The sequence below is a fragment of the Euleptes europaea genome, chromosome 2 (genome assembly GCF_029931775.1).
Source record: "Euleptes europaea isolate rEulEur1 chromosome 2, rEulEur1.hap1, whole genome shotgun sequence".
Taxonomy (NCBI): domain Eukaryota; kingdom Metazoa; phylum Chordata; class Lepidosauria; order Squamata; family Sphaerodactylidae; genus Euleptes; species Euleptes europaea.
This window is the reverse complement of record NC_079313.1, coordinates 35,852,261-35,875,568: the sequence shown is the minus strand read 5'-3', so window position 1 is coordinate 35,875,568 and position 23,308 is coordinate 35,852,261. Positions and strand designations below refer to the sequence as shown.

At 44.8% G+C, this 23,308-nt stretch overlaps 1 protein-coding gene across 1 annotated transcript; it reads right to left on the bottom strand.

Moving 5' to 3' along the window:
- Nucleotides 1-1,513: 1,513 nt before the first annotated feature.
- On the bottom strand, nucleotides 1,514-16,363 carry C2H1orf53 (chromosome 2 C1orf53 homolog). Its single transcript, XM_056845465.1, is given in 3 exon segments — nucleotides 1,514-1,856; nucleotides 6,006-6,107; nucleotides 16,139-16,363. Coding segments are annotated over 3 exon segments (399 nt in total). The 3' UTR covers nucleotides 1,514-1,784.
- Between the last annotated feature and the right edge of the window lie 6,945 nt (nucleotides 16,364-23,308).

Genomic DNA, 23,308 nt, shown 5'->3' with positions numbered 1-23,308 from the left:
CCAACTGAACAGACTTCAGTAGGATTCTGAGCAGACTTGCTTAGGGGAGACTCAATCCCAGCTGAAACCTTGTCTACCCCAGGTATGGAATAGAAGCTTGAGATGGTACAACCAACTGTGGATGGAGAATTTCTCTGTCAAATGTTCTTTGGCACAAAATAGTCTCTGTGAGACATACAGAGTGTATTAGGGAGCAGGCTGAAGGAGAACTTTTCTTCTTATCTAGGGCTTTTTGTTGTTGTTTTAGCAGTGCAATCGTAAGCAGAGCTGCACCCCACGCCCCAAGTCCACTGAACTCAGTTTTAACAGAGAGAAGCACTAAAAACTGGCACTCCCAATAGTCACTTGGTGAGACACACCTTTCTGATAGCAGAGGTGGGCAGCCTGATCCTAGGAAGGGTTATAGGGCAGTAAACCCCACTGTGTTCAATGGGGTTTGGTCCTCAGTAGGTGTGGAAAGAACTGAAGCCTGTTTGGAAGAAGACATGCAGAACTGCAGGTTCTGATCAGCGCTGATGTAATGGGATCTTTTTTGAGTACCCATAAACACCCATGGCCTCTATTGCATTTTATTATTCAAGGCCTCTAAACTCATGACTGGGCTGTTCCACAATTTAGCTAAGCCAAGGTACAGTTTACACCCTGATCACAAGAACAGTTAGTTGGAAGTACACCCCACTGATTTAAAAGGAATGCCCATCCCATACAAGTGTGCTGAATGTTTATCTCCAGCCAGGCAAACAGTTTATTTAAGATAGCTCAAAACAAGCTATGTGCTTTGGGTTCAGTTCAAGAATGCAAGCTTCATAGAGGGCTGGTTCACACATGTATGTTTATCACTTGATCACTGCAGCCTCATGGGGTGCCTTGCATGTGTGAATGGAGTATCACAGATCCAGCATGACAGACAGAACCGTAATATAGCCTCACGTCACTTTAAGCAAAAGGGAAGAGTCAGCTGTCAATTGTCAATAGCTGGTTCACACATGTATGCTCCTCCCTTGATTGCTGCCACATCCAGAAAGGATATGCATGTGTGAATGGACCACCGCAGCTATATACTATCACAGATAAAACTTTCACATCACCTCACTACCTGTGTCTCTCAATACAGTCACATCTAGCTGCTACTTATCAAACATAGCAATATCAAGTGAGTTATACAGGTGTGAACCAGTCCTAAGGCCGCCACCCTATTCATGGTTGCTTGAGAGTAAGTCCCAGTGAGTTTAGTGGTACTTACTTTCAAGTAAACACGCACAACATCAAGCTGCAAATATATTTAAGATCTGTGATCCAGAGAGTTCAGGACTGAAGTGTTATACCCAACTGTGGATCAGATTGGAATGCTTCTTGCTAACTTGTGGTAAAAGAGAATCTGTCTCTCCGAATCTCCCTTCGCTAACACCACTCGCTGAAATAAGCCCTTGACATGGTTCTCAAAGTATACCATTGCACAGTTAAGCAAAACAAAGCTATCCCTAGAATTTCTGGTCCCCCCCTCCTTTTCGCTCTAATGAATTTGGAAAGCAAAGCACCCATCTCTTTACAGCTTGCAATGGCAGAGAAAGGCAAAGCCTTGTCAATGGCTCAGCATCACTGGCACACACATGGATTTTTTTCCATTACTATCGGAAAATATTCAGGATACGGAACAGCAGAGGTCAAAGGAACGCCAATATGCAAAATGGGGAAGCAATAGGGGGCAGAAAAAGGGGAGGGAAGAGTGAGGGTGACGGCTGATCGTTTCTTTCTTCATGGTATGATGCAAAAGCCTTTGATTGTCAAGCATAAAAAAAGGAATTGAACCGCTTCTTTTTGGACGGATCTTTAACATTTGTTTGACCATATGGACACTGGAGAGAGAGAGAGAGAGAGAGAGAGATTAAATAAGTCATTCTTGATTAGACTCTACCTTGCCCAAAGTTAAAGGAGGACTAGTTAATGATGGCCTATAAATCATTGGTGCCCTCAGGACTTTAAAGAGAAAGGAGGGGAATTAAACCCAGCACCCCCCTTGTCCCTTCTCTAAGCAAATGGTCCTAATTACTGTCCAGGAGGCCACTTGCAAAGTATGACTTGGTTGCCAGTTTCTCCCCCTCCACATTGTATGCAATCCAAAACATACCAATGGAGAAGGAAATTCAAGTCAACACACTTGAGGTGGGGAGGGAGATCCAGTCTATCATGAGGAAGAGAAGTAAAATCCTTCTGTAGCCAGCCACTGTGCACACTTACTCAGGAATAAGCCCCACTGTGTTCAGTGCAGCTCACTCCTGGGTAAGTGTGCGAAGGATCACAATGTCAAAATTGCAGCTCAAAGTCATTTGGAAAAATCTTTGTGAAGGGTAATCCGAGTCCCTATCCTAGGTATAGGCAAAGGATTTAAACTCTCTTCAGAGGATTAAACAGACCATGCAATAGGCTGCTTGGGAAGAGTCAGTGACGCCCAAGAAGTTACACACCTGCCCACTGCTGAAAAATGCATTGACATGCTGATATTTTGTTAAAATCTGATGTGGATGATTATGATTGAAACAAACCCAGCATATTTTTGTAATGCAAAGTTGCATTGAATGAACATAATCTGCAATATTAGGTTTTTACTATGAGAGCTTTTGTGAAATCTGCATTGATAAAACTTTGGGCTACAATGATATCTAATCATGGCCTTTTTGCACTGTTGGTTTGCAGTTAGACAGGAAGTTCTGCTTTTTTTTGGTTCTTCTTTGAAGCCCTGTATGTACATTGGCACTATATTAAGGTTGTAACAGTTAATCAGTTAATACTGACCTTTTGATTCATTAAAGAGATGCCTCCTCAATTAATCAGGCAGTGGATTTTATTAAATAAATGAAAACTGTTTGAGGTGTAAACACTTACAGAAGCCTCAAGTGGCAAGCATCATCTAAGAAGGGGCATCCTTCTTCGGTTCCCCCACACAACAGAATGCCTCTTTCAAGATGGCTGCTGCAACTCATGTGTGCATAATCTAAAAACAAAGTATGCTTTTCCTCCAGATATATTGTTTCATTAATAAACAATCAATCAGCTACAATTAAAATGATTAATTAGCCAAGATTTCTTTAATCAGCTGACATTATTGATTGATTGATTGATTGATTGATTTAATTCATTCATTAGCACCCTGCCTTTGTCCCCAATGGGGGCCCTAAGCAGTTTACATCCCCATTCTATATACATTTTAAAATGGGACACTATGAAAGTGGGGTGCAGGCTAAGGAAGACCATTAACCCACGGTATTTTCAGTCTGCCACTTTCATTTGTTGCACAGTATTTCTGGATTGGGCCTGGAATCCCATGATGCATTAAATTCACATTGAAAAGTTAAATCAATTGCCTCAAATTGTAAACAAATGTCTGAGATGGAAAATTCTTGTTCCAGTGGTTTTAAACACCCCAATCCTGAACCTGTTATTTGGAAATTAGTTCCACTGACTGGCATAAGACCACATCCAAGTCATATTGTTACAGCCAACCTCAAGGTGCCCCCAAACATTCTCGTCTCTTGCAATCTTTGTCAGACGTTCTGGTCTCCCATTCTGCTATGTCTTAGGAAAGACAGGTTGCTTCCAGAAGCAGGGCCATCTCAGTTGGGGTGTAAGGCCCTCTCCTCAGCTATTCCCCTGGGTCCGAATACTCTGAGCTTTCAGCACCTGGTGAAAACATACTGAATTTCCTAGTCTTGTTATTTTTTTTTCTTCCCCTCTCCTTGAAATACCTACCAGATTGGTTTAATTGTTTGTATGCAATCTGCTTACTGAGAAGTTCCTGTTTATCTGCTTCTTTAAAACATGTTAGTGTGCGTTTACCCTTTCTCCTGGTCTTTATGCTAGCTACTGTTTTAAATTGTTCAGCTGTAGTTTTAGAGCTTCTTTTAATGTTTCAGATTTGAATTGTTTATTTATGTTACCGTTGTTGCAAGCTGCCATGCAAAGCAAACCAGTTTGGTTGAGGAATGATGCAAAAATGCTCTAAATAAACAAAACTTAGAGCCAGTGGGGTGTAGTGGTGAAGAGCGGCAGACTCTAAGTTAGAGAACCAGATTCGATTCCCCACTCCTCCACATGATGCCTGCTGGGTGACCACGGGCCAGTCACATTTCTTTCAGAACTCTCTCAGCCCACGTGGAGGCAGGCAAGGGCAAGTCATCTCCGAACTTCTCTTTCCTTGAAAACCCTATAGGGTCGCTATAAATGACTTAGCGGCAGTTTCCATTACCATATTCAAAATCCTGAAGGGCCAATCCAAAACTAACATTCCCCAAAGCCTACATGAATGAAAAAGCTTTGGCTTGGAGCTGAAGAATAAATAAATTTGGTACTAGGCAGAGAGTTAAAGGAAGGGAATTTCACAGGCACCACAAGGGGGAAGGCCCTTTCCTTTCCCTCTGCCTTCACTTCTGAAGGTAGGAGGCCATGAACCTGGGCCTGAGATGTTGAAAGTCACCCTTGAGCAGGCTTATCAGGAAAGTAAATCCTTCAAATGTCCGGATTCCAGACTTTACCTAAGAAGCAGCCCCCAGAACTGAGCTTAGAAACAAGCAGCAACAAGATTAAGCACCAATGAGGAGTAATGCCTATAATGGATGCCTTGCCTTGTCACTGCTTTCTTAGTGGAAGAATCCAAACTGTTTGAAAAGATAGCCCAACATAGAGTGCATTAAGGTAATCTAGTCTGGAAGTGATCACAGCAGGGTCAACCGTGGCCAGAACCTGCTTCTCAAAGAAGTGTCATAGCTGGCGAAGGAGACAAAGCTTGAAAAGGTGTGACGTGCTACAAATGTGATCAAGAAATCCACAGGCAATGCAACCAAGCTGCAAGGCTGTGCCTTGATGGTGTGTGTGTGTGTGTGTGTGTGAGTGAGTGAAACACCATCTACAGTAGGCTGAATGCTAACCTTTCAATTAGCTCTGTCACTGTCGAATAGCACCATAACTTCGTTAGGATTGAAGTTTCCTTTATTGACCCCCACCCAGCCCATTATTGCCTCCAAGTTCTACTTTATCAGAGTTGGCATAGGCCTTATGGACTTCTTAGTCCAACTGTCTATTCAGTTCAGAAAACACAGCATCACTGACAAATGGCTGCCTAGTCTCTGCTTGAAACCTCCAGCAGAGGAGAGTTTGCCCCCTCATCCCTTGGTAATTGGTTCCATTTTCAAAATGCTCTTAACGTTTGGCAGCAGTATTCAATTTATATGTACCTTCCAGTAAGTTAAGCCCATTTCATCTGGTCTTGTGCTCTGCAGCAGCAATGGATGATTCTTTGCCCTCTTCCATGTGAGAACCCTTTAGGTATTTGAAGATGATAAACACAGCCAGTTCATCGAACCTTTTCATATAGCACTTGTTTTTCAGGCCCTTGACCCTGTTTGTTGCCCTCCTCTAAACCCAAATGTAGATTGAAGAACTTATACAGTGAAATGTCCCTGAGAGATTTTAATTCTATGTAAGTGATCTTAGGATAAGAGCATTTGCTAAGTACAGTACTTGCCTGGTTCACCAACAAGCAAACATCACTAACTTCAAGGCAATCCTGAACATTCTTAGTGGGAAGCAAATTCCATTGCAAGCCATAAGGTTTCATCTCAAACAAATCTAGCTGGTGTGACTATGAACTAAAAGAGAAATACTCCAGTTTAATTGGGCTGTTGATGGACTAGAGCGAGTTAAAATCTGAACACATTGGTGCCTCTGGGTTGTAGATTACAACATCAATCACATTAGTCAAACATCTCTTGTAGTCTCCATCTATGCAACTTTGCTCAGAAGTACATACCAAGAAACTGAGTGGGCCCTATGCCAAAATATGGAGACATAGGACTATAACCACAATAACCCAGAAGTCAGTTTAGGGGGGAAAAGATTTCAGCTTTCCAACAAATATTCTAATTTTATACCAACTTTAAATCCAAGCTCTTTGGCTTAACTAGGTTGCCGATTCAGCTGCTTTTGAAGATGGTAAATGGTTTAGCACTCACATGTCTGCAGGAAGAACCACAGCAGTTTCCCCTTTCCAAATGGGCAACTTTGGTCAATACTAGGTAGCCAGTAACTGGATCCACGTAATTTTTCTGTCCAGCCTTTAAAAACAAAATAAATCATTCACTTTTGTGATCTCAGAGGGGTAGTGATGTTAATCTGTTGCAGTAAAATCAAAGAAGGAGACTTGTGGCACCTTAAAGATGAACAGATTTATTGTGGCACGTTTTCAAGACCCACTTCATCAGATGGCTCTAAGCCAGGGGTGGGGAACCTTTTTTCCGCCAAGGGCCATTTGGATATCTATAACATCATTCGCGGGCCATACAAAATTATCAACCTAAACATCAGCCGACCAAGCCCCAAGCAGGCAGCTGCCCCAGATGACCCCGCAGCCATGTGGGCAAGTAGGCAGGTATCCAACCAGTGGCACACTCACCCACCTGGTGACACAGAATGGTCTGTTGCACCAGCTGGGCGTAGCCATCCAGCCTCATGCCAGAGTTGCTCCTGCTCAGCATGGTTGGGGCCGGATTCTACAGTCGGCTCCTGCTACCTCCGCCTGCAGGGATGAAATGAGAACACACTGGCTAAGAACTCCCCACCCCCCATGCACATTCTACCCCTGTCCCCTTTAACCCCTCCATTGTTGCCACTTCTACCCCCAGCCCTCTTGTAGTACAGAGGGAACACATTTTTCCAGGGCCCGGGTGGGAGAGGGTTAACACAGTTTCTTGGGCGGTCCTAAGAGCTCCATACTAATGACTCTTCTGCAAGGGGGGGTTTCCTTTTCTCAGCAAAACAAACTCATATTTGCCTTGAATAGAGGTTATTCCTGTCCGCAGGAGGGGGCGGATCACCAGTCTTAGATCCTTCTGAGCTAGAGATCAGGATCCACAAAGGGCCAGAGCAAATTATTTCGCGGGCCTGATGTTCCCCACCCCTGCTCTAAGCCATAAAACCTACACCTTTTCTTTCTGCCCGCTTAGCTATAATTTCTGTTGAAAAGGGTATGCAAGAATACCTATTGTTATTAGAAGTACCTTTGAGGAAGCCAGCATTAATAGAGGCATGTGTCCAACCACTCCACTGAGCAAACTGAGGAGTCTACCATAACTTAAGTGGTGCTTCTTCCAGCTTAAGGTAGGATACATGCCCGTGTTTTCAACAAAGGAGTTAAGCCTAAGCACTTGTAACTGGAATGAACATATATTCTTTCCCTATACTTCCTTCCCTTCTTTTTTGTTATCTCAGTTTTGTAAGAGTTTAGATCTAAAAGTACTGTGGGGCAGTGAGTTTTATTCTTTAAAGTGCTGTGTGCATTGATGGCACTGTATAATAACAACAACTACTACCAAGTAAGCAAGGATAATAACAAGACACTATCCACAATGCACCCAGATCTCATCCAAACATCCCTCTGCCATAACAAGTCAGCTTCCAATCATTCTTGTGCAGGATTTGTAGGACCATCCCAGAACCACAAGCACGCCATATGATGCTTGCGGTACCAGAAATTGAGGATGACATAACACAGGCAGCACAGTAAATGGCATTAGTGGGAGTCTGCACAAAGAGAAGAAATAGAGTGATCTGGAAGGATGTGCAGAGGAGACGAGGAAATGCAACAGAACCTATGTGTGTGCATGAGTGAAACTTCCTTCTTCTGCTTTGGAAAAAGTGTACTCTTGTGTAAAATGGCTAGCATTTACTTTTTTGTACTTAGTAACAGGGAAAGGAAGGTGGCATGGTGTAGCCTGATCTTGTCAGATCTTGGAAGCTAAGCAGGGTCAGTACTTAGATAGGAGACCACCAAGAAAGACTCTTCAGAGGAAGGCAATGGCAAACCACCTCTGCTTCTCACTTGCCTTGAAAACCCCTTGCTGGGGTTGCCATAAGTTGGCTGCGTCTTAATGGCATATACTTAGTAACGGGTGTAGACTTCTCAATTGTCTGGAGGGGGCACAGGGCTAAACCTGGTCCAGGCCCATACTTAGTAATCAAAATCAAAATCAAAAACCTTTAATGGCATAAAAAAGAGCATGCTAAGATAGTACAATACTTATCAAGTTCAATATAATTCAATAGTAGAGTTCCACTATAAGCACCAAAGAACACAAGCAATTGGCATAACTATTACTTGTCAATACTAAAATAAATAGCTAAATTTTTTTGCCAAATATTCGGCAACTGCTTCTGTAGAGTTGGGGGACTTATCCGCTAGTAAAAGTTGAGTAGTCCTATTCACTGGGCCAGGGGGATTCATGATGATTGGATCTATAAAACGATTTCTTAAACTGGAGAAAAAAGGGCAAAGCAGTAAGATGTAAGTTATGGAATCAGGTTCGAAGTGGCAGAATTTACATAGTCTGTCTCTGAACGGGATATTATGGAATCTCCTGGAGAGAACTGCTGAGGGAAAGATGTTAAATCTGGCGAGCATAAAAGCCCGCCGATGGAGGGGGTTAGTGATGTTTTGTATGTAGGGGGCACCTCCGGGCATATAGGTCGTCAGTCCGTGAAAACAGGGGGAACATGTCACAGTGGGACCTGCATTTATGGTCTGTTTTTCAATGTCCCTAATTCTTTGCCGGATGGTGAAGAAAATTTGAGACTCACCACAATTATTTAGTGAGTCTAAACTAATTCCTAAGGCATTAATTTTCTGCCGAATGAATTGGTACCATGAGGAGACGTAGGAATCCCTTAGCATGTCATGCAGTAATGTGGAAGGATCAAAACGGAAGTGAATACAAAGCTCAGCTTAATGGTGGCGATCCAGGCTCTTGTAGACAGAAGATGGAGGCCAAGCTCTTTACAAAGAGTGTAGAGATTAATCATATTGGGCAAACCCAATATTCGTCGTAGGAAAGAGTATAGTTTAATCTATATTAAAAATTTTCAATATGAAATTATTTATATTTCCAAAAACCATATGCCATCAACAATTAATCATGTGGTTATAAAATATAATATTTTTTACTCGTAATACTCAGAATCTCAGTCAAAGAAAGAGAATTCTGTAAGAGGAGAGGAAAGATGTCATGAACTCCTTCACTGAGACACTTTTAGTAAATATTTCATTGGTGTATGAAAGGAAATACTTCCTCCCCCTCTATCTTTCCTCACAACTTAGCTGAGTGTGTGACTGGCCCACAACACATCGTGTGCTTCATGGCTAAGTGGGGATTTGAACTCTGGTCTTTCCAATCTTAGGCCAAAACTCTAACAACTACACCACTCACATACTGGATTCTCCATATGAATCTCCAAGTGCATCTCAGAATCCACAGAAAATACTGGTTTCTCAGGTACCCTGACCTGAAAATATGGGAGAATTTGTTTGGTAGAAGTAGGGTCCAGGATAGCAGAACCACTTCACTTTCCACATTTGGAGAAACCAGCTTTATCTCCCCCTCCCAATGTACAGATGCACAGAGACAAAAAAAGGGATAAAGCATTTGAGCCACAGGTCTCTGCCTCCCCAACACACATGGCGAAAGCAGAAATATTCCCATCTCCTCCATTTCTTTTTCTCCAAAAGGGTAAGTCCCAGAATACCAAAATTAGTTTTAAAAATAACTGCACAGCCAATCAGATCTCCAATGCCCAATCAGAAGCTGTGCTGGAGAAAAGCCCCACCTGGCGCCATCGAATTCTAAAAACATGTGGTCGGTGCCAGGAAAGGTATTGGTGGGTGCTATGGCGCCTGTAGGCACCATGTTGAGGACGCTTGCATTAACCTCTCTCACAATACCACAAGTAGGGATGTCTGGGTGATGGTATTTTGCTGCCATTGGATGCAGTGATATAAACAGTTGCTGCAATCAGGAAAACTGGTGAAATAGTATAGCCCTCTACTTCTCAGACGGTTATCTCAAAGACCCTGGGTGGGGTCAGGATTTTGTTTCCCTGTAAAAGGTTTCCCAGTTAGCCTGGAACCCCTGGAATTCTGGTGCCCCAAGTAGATGTACTATTTACTGAGCACAGGAGCGAGCCAGTTAGGGAGACAGCAAATGCCCTGCCGTTAGTTTCTGGTAATGTGATTATTTTCAGGAACACCTACATCTCTGGCTATGGTGAAATACAATAAATAGCCACAGCACTTCTAGGTGTGTTTGTGTATGTATTCTGTTGTTGTTTCGTTTCCATTTGATCTTGAATATATCTAAGGATGGATCTTTAAGCCTTGCCCAAGAATCTTGTCCTTTCCACTGAAATCTCTTTACCACTCTTCAACCATACCCTGGAACGATGCCCCTGGCCACAGGCCATCAGTACAAGCGACAGCTCCAATTAAAATAACTGCATTCAAAACTGCCATTATGAATTAACATGACTGAGTTACAAGCAATCCATCAGTCTTTCTGTCCTAAAAGAGAAGTTACCTGTTGTCTACTCGCCCAACCATCTTTGGATCATAGGCAAGTAAACTGCCACTACCCTGATTTTTCTTTTTCTTTTCCAAATTTTCAGCTGCCATTGGGTCCCAAAATGGCCCAGTAAACATTTTTGTAGGCTTCTTTATGCTATCAGTTCAATCTCTTTTTTCCAGTGCAAGCTACACATCAGTATAATACATATATGTTATAAATACGTTGCAATGACAAAAGGAAAGCAATAGTGAGCCAGGCATGGGGAAAAGATGAGCCTCATCATACCATACCAAGCTCTTGCCTGGCCCACATGAGATCGCCATGTATGTATGGAAGGAGGGCTCAAATGGGGCCAAGGTCAAAATCTGATCTTGCTAAAAAAAAAACACCTTGGTAATTTGGATTTGCATTACTGTTATCACTTACCAGTCTATGCATCTAACTAAAAAGATTCTGCTTTATCCCACCACTCCCCATAAATTGAGAAGATGCCCCCATTCTTCCTCTTGTACCCTCTTGTGAGATGCTCACTAAATTGTTGACTAAAGTTCTGTTTTGTTTTGGACTGTTATTTTGACAAATTGAGATAGGACAATGCCTAATAAGCCAGAGTTCGACCAGCACTATCAGCACTGGCCAGCAGCCGTTTCTGTGAATGTGATAACTGGATTTGGGCTAGAAATCGATTCCTAAATGTGGGAATTAACAACTTGGAATCTTAAGGGTGCGCCATCTTTAAGAACCACTGTTCAAAAATCCCCCATAAAAATCTCCAGTATTTCTTTGCAACGTAGAGACTGAATTTGTGGGGGTGAGAATTGGGAAACTGTAACACTGAACTAAGAAACAATTGTGAAAATCTGGCAATTCTGCAGGGGCAACAGACTTGCTTGACTGAAAACCTCAGCCCAGAGAATACATTTTTTTTAAAAAAAGTCTTCGTTTTCATTGGGCTATATCCTCTTTTAATATTATCTTTTAAAATAATTTTTCAAAATCAGGAATTAGCAGGGCTTCCCTCCCTGTCTTTTCATCTTCTCTGCAGTTCCTACGTTTTTCTAAGTTGTTGGTAGATTGCTACTACCTGCACCTGCAGACAGATGAGATCCATTCTTACGTCTTTTTCTGAGCAAAACCCCTTTCACATGTCAACATGCAAGTACTCAGAAGCCAACCATACCAAACCCAGAATACAACCTACCATCCTCATTACAGTGGGAATCAGCAAGAAGAAAACAGACAAAAATCACAGCAGTACAGTTTAGCTTTCAGATAGACATTAACCAAACAGAACGGGGCCTATGTGGCAAAACACAGCAGCCACCTCTCAGTGGCAGCCAAGGAAGGGGGAGGGTGATCAGTACCCACTGGCCGCGACCTGACTACTGATCACTGCCACCAAGACTCAAGGGAGAAAAGGAAGCAGTTGGCTCTGGTACCCTGTACTGACTGAAGATGAGTGCAAACTTCAACTGATGAAAAATGCAGCAGCCCATTTGCAATCTGGAGCTTCCCGCTGGGAGCAAATTATTCCAATTTTGAGAGCTCTGTACTGGCTAGCTGTAGGTTTCTGGGTTCAATTCAAGGTGCTGTTACTTACCTTGAAAGCCCTTCGTGACCTGGGACCCTCACTTTTGAAGGACCACCTCTCCCTCTTTGTACCTGTGCGGGAGCTCTGCTTTAACTCTCAGCGCCTGCTATCTGTCCCCTCCCTTACTAGGGTGTCATTGGCTGCTCTCTGGACAAGGGTTTTCAGCTGTCACCCCACACACACTCTAGAACAGCTCCTTAGCAAAGGTGAGGCAGGTTCCCACCTTGCTGACCTTCTAGAAGGGCTGCACAATGGAAGAAATTAGGAGGGCACAGGGCAGCTTGGTTAGTGGACTTGAGCCACTGGCATGTTCAGGTGAAGCTCTGATGTGCTGGATTTACTTGCTTGTTTTTGACTGAAACTGTTTTTAGTGTTGGATTGATTTTATTGTAACTGCACTGGGTCCCAACTCTGCTGGAAGAAAGGCAAACTTAAAAATATTCTAAATAAATAAATCCCTATTCTTTACTGGTCTGCTATTTCTCTTGGCACTGTTTACTTTATAGCTGTGTTTAACTAGAAGTTTTAAAATTAATTCCAGAATTGGATTATGTGCAGATTGTTGCAGTTTTTTTGCTTCTTCCATTTATTTGCATTGATACTACCAATCTGCCACATACATTGGTAATCCAATACCAAAACCATGTTTGAGCTGGCTCAAGCTGACAGAAGCCTATGAACAGGAGCGGTGTGGCTGTACCCAGGCTACATGATCAGAGCTTACTGCCTTACTGACCCATCCTTCATCACAATTTCTGCAGAGGAAACCAGTAGATACATTCATTTTCTGGCAACAGTAGTCAGGCTGTAAAGACCAGCAACACATGCTACTGCTAGACATACAAATTATTTTTCTGTAAACAGGCATAGATAGTGAGGAACATAAGGACTGCACTGCCAGATTAGACCCTGGCCTGTCCGCTGTGCACCTTAATGTACCCGACACAGTAAATCTGCTGAAGCTAAACAGCTTTGGGCTAGGCAGGGTCGCTGGTGTGGAGAGAAGATTCCTGAGAATCTCATGTATGCTGCCATGAGCTCCATGCTGAAAGAAAGGCAGGATATAAAAGCAACAATAGGCCAGTCTTCTGTTTTCAACAGCAGCCTGACAAACATTTCTGTCCCCTTGCAAGCAGGCTTACTATGTCCCCAGCATCTGGTGTTCAGAGGTCTATTGTCTCTGTACGCGTGGTAATTCCATTTCGCTCTCATGGCTAATAACAATAATGTCCTTGGTCCAGATGCCAACATGACATCACCTTTTCTGGTTTGTGCCTAAAACAGATGATACCTTGAACCAAATTCTTCTGGTACTACTGAATTTTGCCACATGCCAGACATTTCGTGTAACTTGAAAGCATAAATGCTGCCTTGTATTTTCTGTGTAACTATACCCAATAGTGTCCCAATGCAAGGCAGACTATTTAAATGATCTGTGTAGGGTGGCCAACTCTGGCTTAGAAAATTCTTGGGAGGTTTGGGAGTGGTGCCTTGGACAGGCAAAGTCTGGGGAAGAGGGAGGTCAGGAGGGATGGGATGCTGTACAGTTGAAGCTGCCACTTCCACCACAGGAACTACGGTTCCCAGGTCCCCCTTCACCACCGGCGGGAGGTTTTTGGGACGGAGCCTGAGGAGGGCGGGGTTTGGGGAGGGGAGGGACTTCAATGACATAGAGTTCAATTGCCAAAACGGCCATTTTCTCCAGGTGAACTGATCTCTTATCAGCCGGAGATCAGTTATAATAGTGGGAGATCTCCAGTAAGTACCTGGAGGTTGGCAACCCTAACAGGAACTGATTGCTGTTGACTGGAGATCAGTTATAATTTCAAAACTCCAGGTCTCAGCTTGAGGTTGGTAACATTTTACAACTATATACAATATTTCAGTTTCATCTTGAGTTGTGACTCCATCCTATAGGTCACAATTCTGCTGTTGGTTTAAAATAAAATTTCCCTTTGGAAGGAATGTTTTAAGAGACTTTGATACCTTCACATGTAATGAGACATTCACAGGGCTGCCAACTTCCAGGAGGGGCCAGGAGGGTTCCTAGCATTTCAACTGATCTCCAGACTACAACAATCAGTTAGCTTGGAGCAGGGGTCTGCAAACTGTGGCTCCCGAGCCGCATGTGGCTCTTTGGCACGTTGAGTGCGGCTCTCCGAGCTTGGTTTGGAGCCCCTGCTCTCGCGCCTGCTCGCGCTGGCAGCCGGGCTGCGGAGCCGGCGCGCCTGAGAGAGAGAGAGAGAGAGAGAGCAGGCGAGTGGGCGCGCTGTCTCTCCCCCCGCCGTGGAGAATGGCCAGGTCCCCCTTTCCCTTGCCCTCAATGGTTGGGAGGCTAAAGCCTCCCCTCCCCTCTAGCCACGCGATTGCTGGGCGGGCGGCTCAGCGGTTCCTGCCCCCCCGCCTATCAGCTGTTGGGTGGGGCGGGCTTCCTTTGGTAGACCTGGCCTCCAGCTGAGTCCCATTGGGAGGGCATGTCTACCCACTGGCTTTCTTGGCGGTAGACCTGGACTCTGAGGAGGGGAAAAAGTCCCCCTTCAGAGGCCAGGTCTACCAATTGGCTTCTATGGGTCTCTGGAGGCCAGGTCTACTGCCAAGAAAGCTAATGGGTAGACCTGGCCTCCAAATGGGACTCAGCCGGAGGCCAGGTCCACCAATAGGCTTTTATGGCGGTAGACCAGGCCTCCAGACGAGGACTCCAGACGGGGAGGGGGAAATGGCAGGGACTTACAATTTAATTTTTATCAACAAATAAGATCACTATTAAGTATGATATCAAGTTTTATTCAGTGTACCTATAGTTTAATTAAGACTTAAAACTTTAATTAAAGTTTATTAAGTTAAACAGTGTGTACCTACCTATATAGTTTAAGTTTAAGAAATGTGGCTCTCAAAAGAAATCTCAATCGTTGTACTGTTGATATTTGGCACTTTTGACTAATGAGTTTGCCGACTCCTGGCTTGGAGGAAACAGCAGCTTCAGAGCGAGGACTCTATTGCACCACACACACACCCCTGGGAGGACTGCTCCCTCCCCAAATCACGCGCTTTCCAAACACCACCCCCAAACCTCCAAGAATTTCCCATGAAGGTGGGGTGAAAATTGGAGGGAGGAACATTAATAATTTGAGATATGCTGATGACACTACATTATTGGCAGAAAATAGTGAAGATTTGAAATGACTACTGCTAAAAGTTAAAAGAGAAAGTGCCAAAGCAGGACTACAGCTGAACATCAAGAAAACAAAAGTAATGACTACAGGAGAATTACACGACTTTAAGGTTGACAATGAGGAAATTGAAATTGTTCAAGACTTTCTATTCCTCGGCTCCACCATCAACCAAAAGGGAGACTGCAGCCAAGAAATCAGAAGGAGACTGAGACTGGGAAGGGCAGCCATGAAGGAGCTCAAAAATATTTTGAAGTGTAAGGATGTGTCACTGGCCACCAAGACTAGATTAATTCATGCCATCGTATTCCCTATTACTATGTATGGGTGTGAAAGCTGGACAGTGAAGAAAGCTGATAGGAAGAAAATAGATACCTTTGAAATGTGGTGTGGGAGGAGAGGGTTACGGATACCGTGGACTGCCAAAAAAACAAATCAGTGGGTTCTAGATCAAATCAAGCCTGAACTGACCCTAGAAGCGAAAATGACTAAGCTGAGGCTGTCGTATTTTGGTCACGTCATGAGACGACAAGAGTCACTGGAAAAGACAGTCATGCTAGGAAAAGTGGAGGGCAGCAGGAAAAGAGGAAGACCCAACAAGAGATGGACTGACTCAATAAAGGAAGCCACAGCCCTCAGTTTGCAAGATCTGAGCAAGGCTGTCAAAGATAGGACATTTTGGAGGACTTTCATTCATAGGGTCGCCATGAGTCGGAAGCGACTTGACGGCACTTCACACACACACACAGAGCTGGCAACCCAGTGGTCCGGTCCTTTCCTTTATCAAGCAGCTGCCACTGGAAAAGTTCCGTTCCTGGCAAAACAGAAACCCAGAGGCAGCTGCTTTTGCAATCCGCAACGTCTGAAGAACCCAAAGCTAGCAAGCCAGGAACTCGCAAGCGTGGCGAACTTCTTATTTTTGCAGCAGACCGGAGCCGCAAGGCTGTTGCACCCCCCGCCGCCCCGGGCCTGGCGAGAGAAGCCACGCCACTCACTGCGCATGCCTCCTCGTGGAGCGCCGCGCTCTTCTCTTCCTCGGCGGCGGTTCACCCTTCGGCGTCCGCGCGCGCGCGCTCCCCCGCGGAGAGCCGAAGCGCCGCGCGCCCGTTTGGCCCGGAGGCGTTTGGAAGGCCGCCCGCGCGGTGGGCTTGGCTCGCGCGCACCTTTGCCAGCGGGACCCCCTTGCAGCAGCTGCGGCGCGCCAGCGACGCGGTGGCCATGAGCAACGGCAGGGGGCCGCCAGCAGAGAAGAGCGACTTCCCAGAGAGCCAGCGGCTCCTTCCGATGGCACCTGCCTGAGGGCGGCCCGGGTCGAGCAAGCACCGTGGCGCAAGCCTGGGCTCCACCCCTTCCCTCTGGGCCCGTTTAGGAAGCGCTGCCTGAAAACATCTCCGGACTGTTGTTGCCTCGCGCCTCGCCTTTTTGCGGGTCCCAGAGTGTTTCAGTGGTGCCAGGCCTCAATCCGGGCGGAAGACTCAAAGGGGACGTCCTAAAACGATTGACGGGATTGCCCGTTAGAAACCACGGGAGAGAGTGCCCGGCCCGTGGAAGGTCATGGGAGCCGGGATTGCCGGTTGGCTTGCACAGGTTCCGTTGAAGTACAGCGCAGCACAAAAAGACTGGCAAAGAAAACGTGGGGTTTCCCATTAAGGTCTCGAGGCCAAACTGCTTTGGGACTGGACTGACAGCCCCCACAGTGGAATAATGGCCCCTGGGACTAGCAGAAATTTTCTGGGAGTGGAAGGACAGCCCCCAGAGTGGAATGACGGCCCCTGAGAGTAGCAGAAGAGTAATGGGACTGGAATGACAGCCCCCAGAGTGGAATGATGGTCACTAGGGTTGCCAGGTCCCTCTTTGCCACCGGCGGGAGGGTTTTGGGGCAGAGCCATAGGAGGGCGGGGTTTGGGGAGGGGAGGGACTTCAGTGCCATACTGTCCAATTGCCAAAGTGGCCATTTTCTCCAGGTGAACTGATCTCTATCTGCTGGAGATCCGTTGTAATAGTGGGAGATCTCCAGCTAGTTCCTGCTCACACAGTGGAATGACGGCCCGTGGGACTAGCAGAAGTGTTCTGTGACAGCCCCTAAAAGAAGCAGAAGTGATCTAAGACTGAAATGACAGCCCCCAGAGTGGAATGATGGCTCCTGAGAGTAGCAGAAGTGTAGTCCCAGGGGCTGTCATTCCAGTCCCATTACACTTATAGAAATAAAATACACTTCTAGAAATAAAATACAAACATTATTTCCTCAGCTAGTGGAGGGTTGATAACCAAGTTTCCCCAGCAATAATCTAAAATATTTTTATTGGGGGGAAATGAAAGCCTCCCTCACCTTAATGTCTATTGTAAGGAACTTGTTTCTGCCAACACTCACGTTTAGCAGTTGCCCTTTTTCCAGCTGGTAATTTTCCATGGTTTTTATTTAGACAATGTTTTTCTAATGATAGAAGGGCTTCTTAAATATGGGATAGATAGCGATATCTATTGCATAAATCATTATATCTTGTTCCAAAAAAGTTACCCTGTATCTGACTTTGTAAAGATGAAACAAACAGCCTTCAGGTTTGCAAATATTGTTTCATCACGGGATATTGCATAGCTCTAATTGTGCCATGACATTTGAATCTTAACAACAGAAGAAGAGATTCCTTTGGCATAGGGAGAGGGAGAATGCATGCTCATGTCTTGCTAGCTAATTCTCATACCTGCAACTGGATCTGGTAGAAATAGGGGTACCGTACTGATGCTTGCAAATACAGACAATTCACTTAGCTTGTAGAAGAAAAATATAATGGAGGAAAGGTTTTTTAGGCTCTAGAATACACACTAAAATGGAGGAAAGAGCAATTGGTTTAGCCTCAAGAGTCACACCAGAAATTATTGATTTATTTAGAAAAAAATTTATGCTGCACCTCCAGGGAACCTTCCCAAGGCTGCTTACAAAATAAAATATAACCTGTATACCTGTAATCAAAAGGAAAAGAAAAAAGTTTATGTATGTATGTATGTATGTATGTATGTATGTATGTATATGTATACATCCCTCACTCCTGTCATAAGGAAAATCATCTATAAAAATTGGCGCTTTGTTCAAACATTGCCAGGTTGCAGCAATCCCCCTAGGATAGCATACAGAAAAACCAAGTATATTCGTGACTTTCTGGTACATGCAGACATACCCAGGTTACCAATCTCCCGCCTGGTAATTTCCAATGTGGAAGCTGTTCATTCTGTAGGTTCAAACTACCTGTATGTGAATTTACCAATCCGGTAAATGGCTTCAAATTTCAAATCCGAAGCTTTAACAACTGTGATTCGAGAAATCTTGTTTATGTTGTCAATTGCAGATGTGAATTATGGTATGTGGGCAAAACAAACCGGCCCATAAAATACAGAATAGGAGAGCATCGCTCAAGAATTAGAAATCGGGTATTAGGAGCTCCAATGGTCTCACATTTTCTAGAAAAAAATCATAGTGAGGACGACTTAGTGTTTTTTGTTTTGTGGCATTTTGAAAGACACAATTCTAATCATGTGGATACTGATCGAGTATTATGCCAATAGGAGTCTAAATATATACACCTGTTTAGAACGTTACAGCCATTAGGGCATAATACAGCTATAGACTTCTCCTGTTATATTTAATGAAAACTTATCTAAATATATGTAAGTGCACTTTAAGAATTAGAATCAGCTGCTGACTCATAAATGTGGCTGATTACATTGCAACCTCTTACATGGTGTAATGTGACACCTGTAACTAGAGAATGCTGTTCAAATAACACAAGAGCATGTTACTGAACTGCCAGTGTGTAAGTATATGAAAAAGATGTTTAATTACTTTAATATATATAATTTTTCATGTTATAATTTATTGTCTCCAATAAGAGTCTAGCCATAATATTAAATATATTATAGTGACTCCTGAAGAAGACGTGGTGTCGAAACAGGGGCCATCCGGATCCCTGTAGATCCATCGGTCGGTTCTGCCAGCTTGGGTAATTCGACGCTGTCCAATTCTACCACTCAATGGAAAGCTGATTCCATTTCACCGCCACTGCTGGCTCATAGCGACTGGACTTTGTTTTTGCTCATGCAAGCCCTTTGAGGAACTTAGACGCAAGCGGCGTATGGCCACAGCGCCACAACTTCACTTCACAGAAAGGAAGTGATATGAGCTAAAATTTATCAACTGATATTGCCGTGACTTATAGGTTTACTCCCATTGAACAATTGTTCCTACAAGCGACTTTGTCATGCAAGATAATATCTCTATAATAGTATAATAGTTAATATAGTGTATATATAGGTTTTAAAAGATTATGTATATATGTAACTAATTGTATGGTGATTCACATTATTGGTATTCACACAAGTAGGATAGTTTATGTTTAATATAAGTTGAATGTTTGACATTATTGCTGTTTATTTTTTCTAACACACAGTGCAGCAAGCTAACTCATTTATTTTGCAGCCGTACAGGAGTAGGCTGCAGATTTTGCCAGCTGCCCTCTCTGTCTCACTGGACAGAACAACAGCAGGATTGGGCCCTGTTTTCTCCAGCTGGGTCTTCCTCTGCTCAGTGGATTCACAACAACCTTGTGAAGTAGTTCAAGCTGAGAGAGAGTGACCAGCCCAACGTCACTCTATGCGTTTCATGGCAGAGTAGAGACTTGAACCCAAGTCTGCCCAGTGATAGTCTGCCACTCTAACCACTATACCACTGGAAATCAAACTGCTCACATCCCACTTTTTCAAGGAATATTTCTTACAGATGATCTTGAAAGTTCTAAGAACAGGCAGGAAGAAGACAACGCCCAGCAAATGCAAAGAGGTGAACTGCTAGATGAATAAAGGAACAAATGAGAACGCCTCCCTTATGAGGCTGGTGTTTGTTACAGGATGCAAAACAAGGCTCAATACTTTAGCAAGCCGCAATGATTCATTCACTGGATATGTATTTCTGTGGACAGAGCAGAGTGCAAGTAAAGGTGATGTGTATCCAGGGCTGGTGGAGCAGAACGATCACAATTAGAACATATGGGTTCCTGCTGGTGTTATAATGTGATCAACTGTAGTCAGAAAGCGGGAGAAGAGGATAACGTTCGAGTGGAGCTGTCCTACTGCACCAGCATCTCTATGCGATCACATCTGCTTAGTTGTAAATGCTTGGTGAGAGAGGCCGCCGGGTGGGAATATCTGACAATTCCTGACTTTTGCTTCTTTTCCTGAACACGTAATTCAATACTTGATTTGTCTGGGAAAGGCTTCGTTGAGCCTTCAGCTCTTCCTGTGGTATGGGAGCCATGGTAAAGCTTTGCAGCTATTTAATTGTGAATCTGGCTACCAAGAAGGGCCTTTAATATGGTGATTCACTATGGATTTTCCTTGTACAACGTGGCACATGAGCACATGGTGGCTGTTCTGAAAGTCATGGTGGCTCCCACCTTGTGGTGAACTGTTAGTGTGAAGTGGTTGTATATCGCGTCGCTGTATGAATGCACCCCACCCCAGATTTTCTAGTGCTATGCACATGGCAACTACTTCCCATAAGTGGTTTGCTGTGAGCCCGGAACTGCTGCATGATGAAGTGCCTGTGTACCTGGGGTCAGTGTGCACTGGACATTAGCTAGTTCAGACACCAAGAAATGCTTTAACTAACAGTAAATATGGTGACCAAGAAAAATAGCTGACCAGAAAAATGGCTTGGTTGGTTTTCTTGCTCTCTAGCTAATAAATAACAAGGTGGGGGGGGGGCAAACTGTTAAGCTGTATGCCAGAAGCACCATTTGCACTGAGCTCAGACCTTGGACTCGACCTAAGCCACTCGGCTCTGCCTCCAAGATCCAGAATTTTCAATTTCTAAAGCTGACCTAAAGGAGCCCCGTGGCGCAGAGTGTTAAGCTGCAGTACTGCAGTCAAAAGCTCTGCTCACAACCTGAGTTCGATCCCAACGGAAGTTGGTTTCAGGTAGTCGGCTCAAGGTTGACTCAGCCTTTCATCCTTCCGAGGTCGGTCAAATGAGTACCCAGCTTGCTGGGAGTAAAGGGAAGATGACTGGGGAAGGCACTGGCAAACCACCCCGCAAACAAAGTCTGCCTAGTAAACGTCAAGATGTGACGTCACCCCATGGGTCAGTAATGACCCGATGCTTGCACAGGGGACCTTTACCTTACCTTTAAAGCTGACCTATCTTCTGTGGGGTACTGCCATGGTTAGAGTGTCAGACTAGGATCTAGGAGATCCAGGTTCATGTCCCCACTCTGCCATGAATCTTGTTGGGTGACCTTGGGCCAGTAGCTGTCACACACACACAGGGCTCTTGTGCAGAGAAAAAGAGCAAGGGGGAATGATAGATGCAACCCTGAACTTCTCGGAGGAAGGGTGGATAAAAATGTACAAGAAGGACAGATAAATCAATATGGGGGCTTACTTTTATGGTATGGTGCAGTGGTGTGGTTAGCTGACTTGTAGAAATATCACCTTGGTCAGTTTAAGGCTGACCTAGGGAAGCCTCATATGACCCCGTCAGCTGACCTTTTGGAGTATTATGTGGGTAGGTTTTTGGATATGCTCAAAGGGCCAAGACTGGATAAGGGATATGGGTGGAGATGACGCCTGGGTGCCAACAAATTTGAGTTAGGGAGAAGTTCTGAACTTGGCTGCTGATTTTGAAGACCAATTTATTTTCAAGGGAGATTCCAGTTTAGCTCCTGTTCTGCTGTGCAGCTGCCCAAGAAGGCAGGAAGTCTTTTAGGCAAAGAGGTAAGCATCACAACTGAAAATTTGTTTCAGGATGGTGAATATGTGTTTGTGTTAGTATTTGTCAAAGAGGTTTTGAGTGAATGAACTTTGAAAACAGTAGCTGAAAATGTCTTTAAGCAGTAGTGTTTTATCTAAACGGAGGCAGTACTGAAAGGCCACTCCTGGGGCACAAATGTGTTGGGCAGTCTCTTTCACAAACCTTGTGAAAACGAATGCTCTACCATGCTCTTTGGTAGCTTCCGATCATTCCAGGGACCATGGTTACATATAGGGCTGTCGATTCGGTTCGGCCCGAACTGAAAAACAGCCGAATTTCCCCTGATTCGGCGGTTTTTAGTTCGGGAAGAACTGAACTCAAAAATGGCGGGAAACTGGGGGAGCCGAATTCAGCGAGTTCGGGAGTTCACGAATAAATTTGGCAAATTCGGGGCGTCAGTAAGCAGCATAACCGTCAGTAAGCAGCATTCTCCTCCCCCGGCCAATCGGTGGCCAAGCTGGGTCTTCTTCTGGCCAATCAGTCAGGATTGAGTACTGGAGGAATCAGCTGCTGCGCGGCCGGGCCGGGGAGAGAGAGAGAGTGAGAGAAATCCTCATGGGGGGGTGCTTGTGCACATTCGCTCCTTTCTGTGGCTGCAGGGGGCGCATTTTTGGGGTAGAGACCCCAAACTTTCAGTGGAGCTTCAGACGAGCCTTCTTAAGAGACCCCCCAAGTTTTGTAAACATTGGGTCGGGGTCCTGAGATATGGGCTCCACCCCTTTTCCCTCCCCCTTTTCCATTTCCATGGCTGCAGGGGACGCTTTTTTGGGGGTGCAGCCCCCAAACTTTCAGCATAGCTTCAGACGAGCCTTCTTAAGAAACCCCCCAAGTTTTGTAAAGATGGGTTCAGTGGGGGCAGAAATATGGGCTCCCCCCTTTTCTCTTTCCATGGCTGCAGGGGGTGCATTTTTGGGGGTGCAGCCCCCAAACATTCAGCATAGCTTCAAACGAGCATTCGTAAGAGACCCCCCAAGTTTTGTAAACATTGGGTGAGGGGGTCCCTAGATATGGGCTTTCCCCTTTTCCCTATTGGGATGAATGGATCACCCGATACTGTTTCCATCTCCAGAGCGGCAAAACCTTCCATGCTTAAATGGAATCATATTGGATTACCCAGTCCTCCCAGCCCCTCCTGATGGAACAGAAGACAGCCACAGTAAGACCCCTTTGGGGGCTTTAATCTATAATTTTTCTCCTGTGTGTGTGTGTGTGGGGGAAGCAGAGTCTGTGTGTGTGTGGGGAGGGAGCAGTTTCTGTGGGTGGGTGGGGAAGCCAAAGGAGGCTTTCGCCCGTTCTGCCTGGGGTGTGTGTGCCCCCTCGAGTCTCTCCCTGGTTTGAGGGGGGGCTTCAGTTGTGTGTCCTCAGG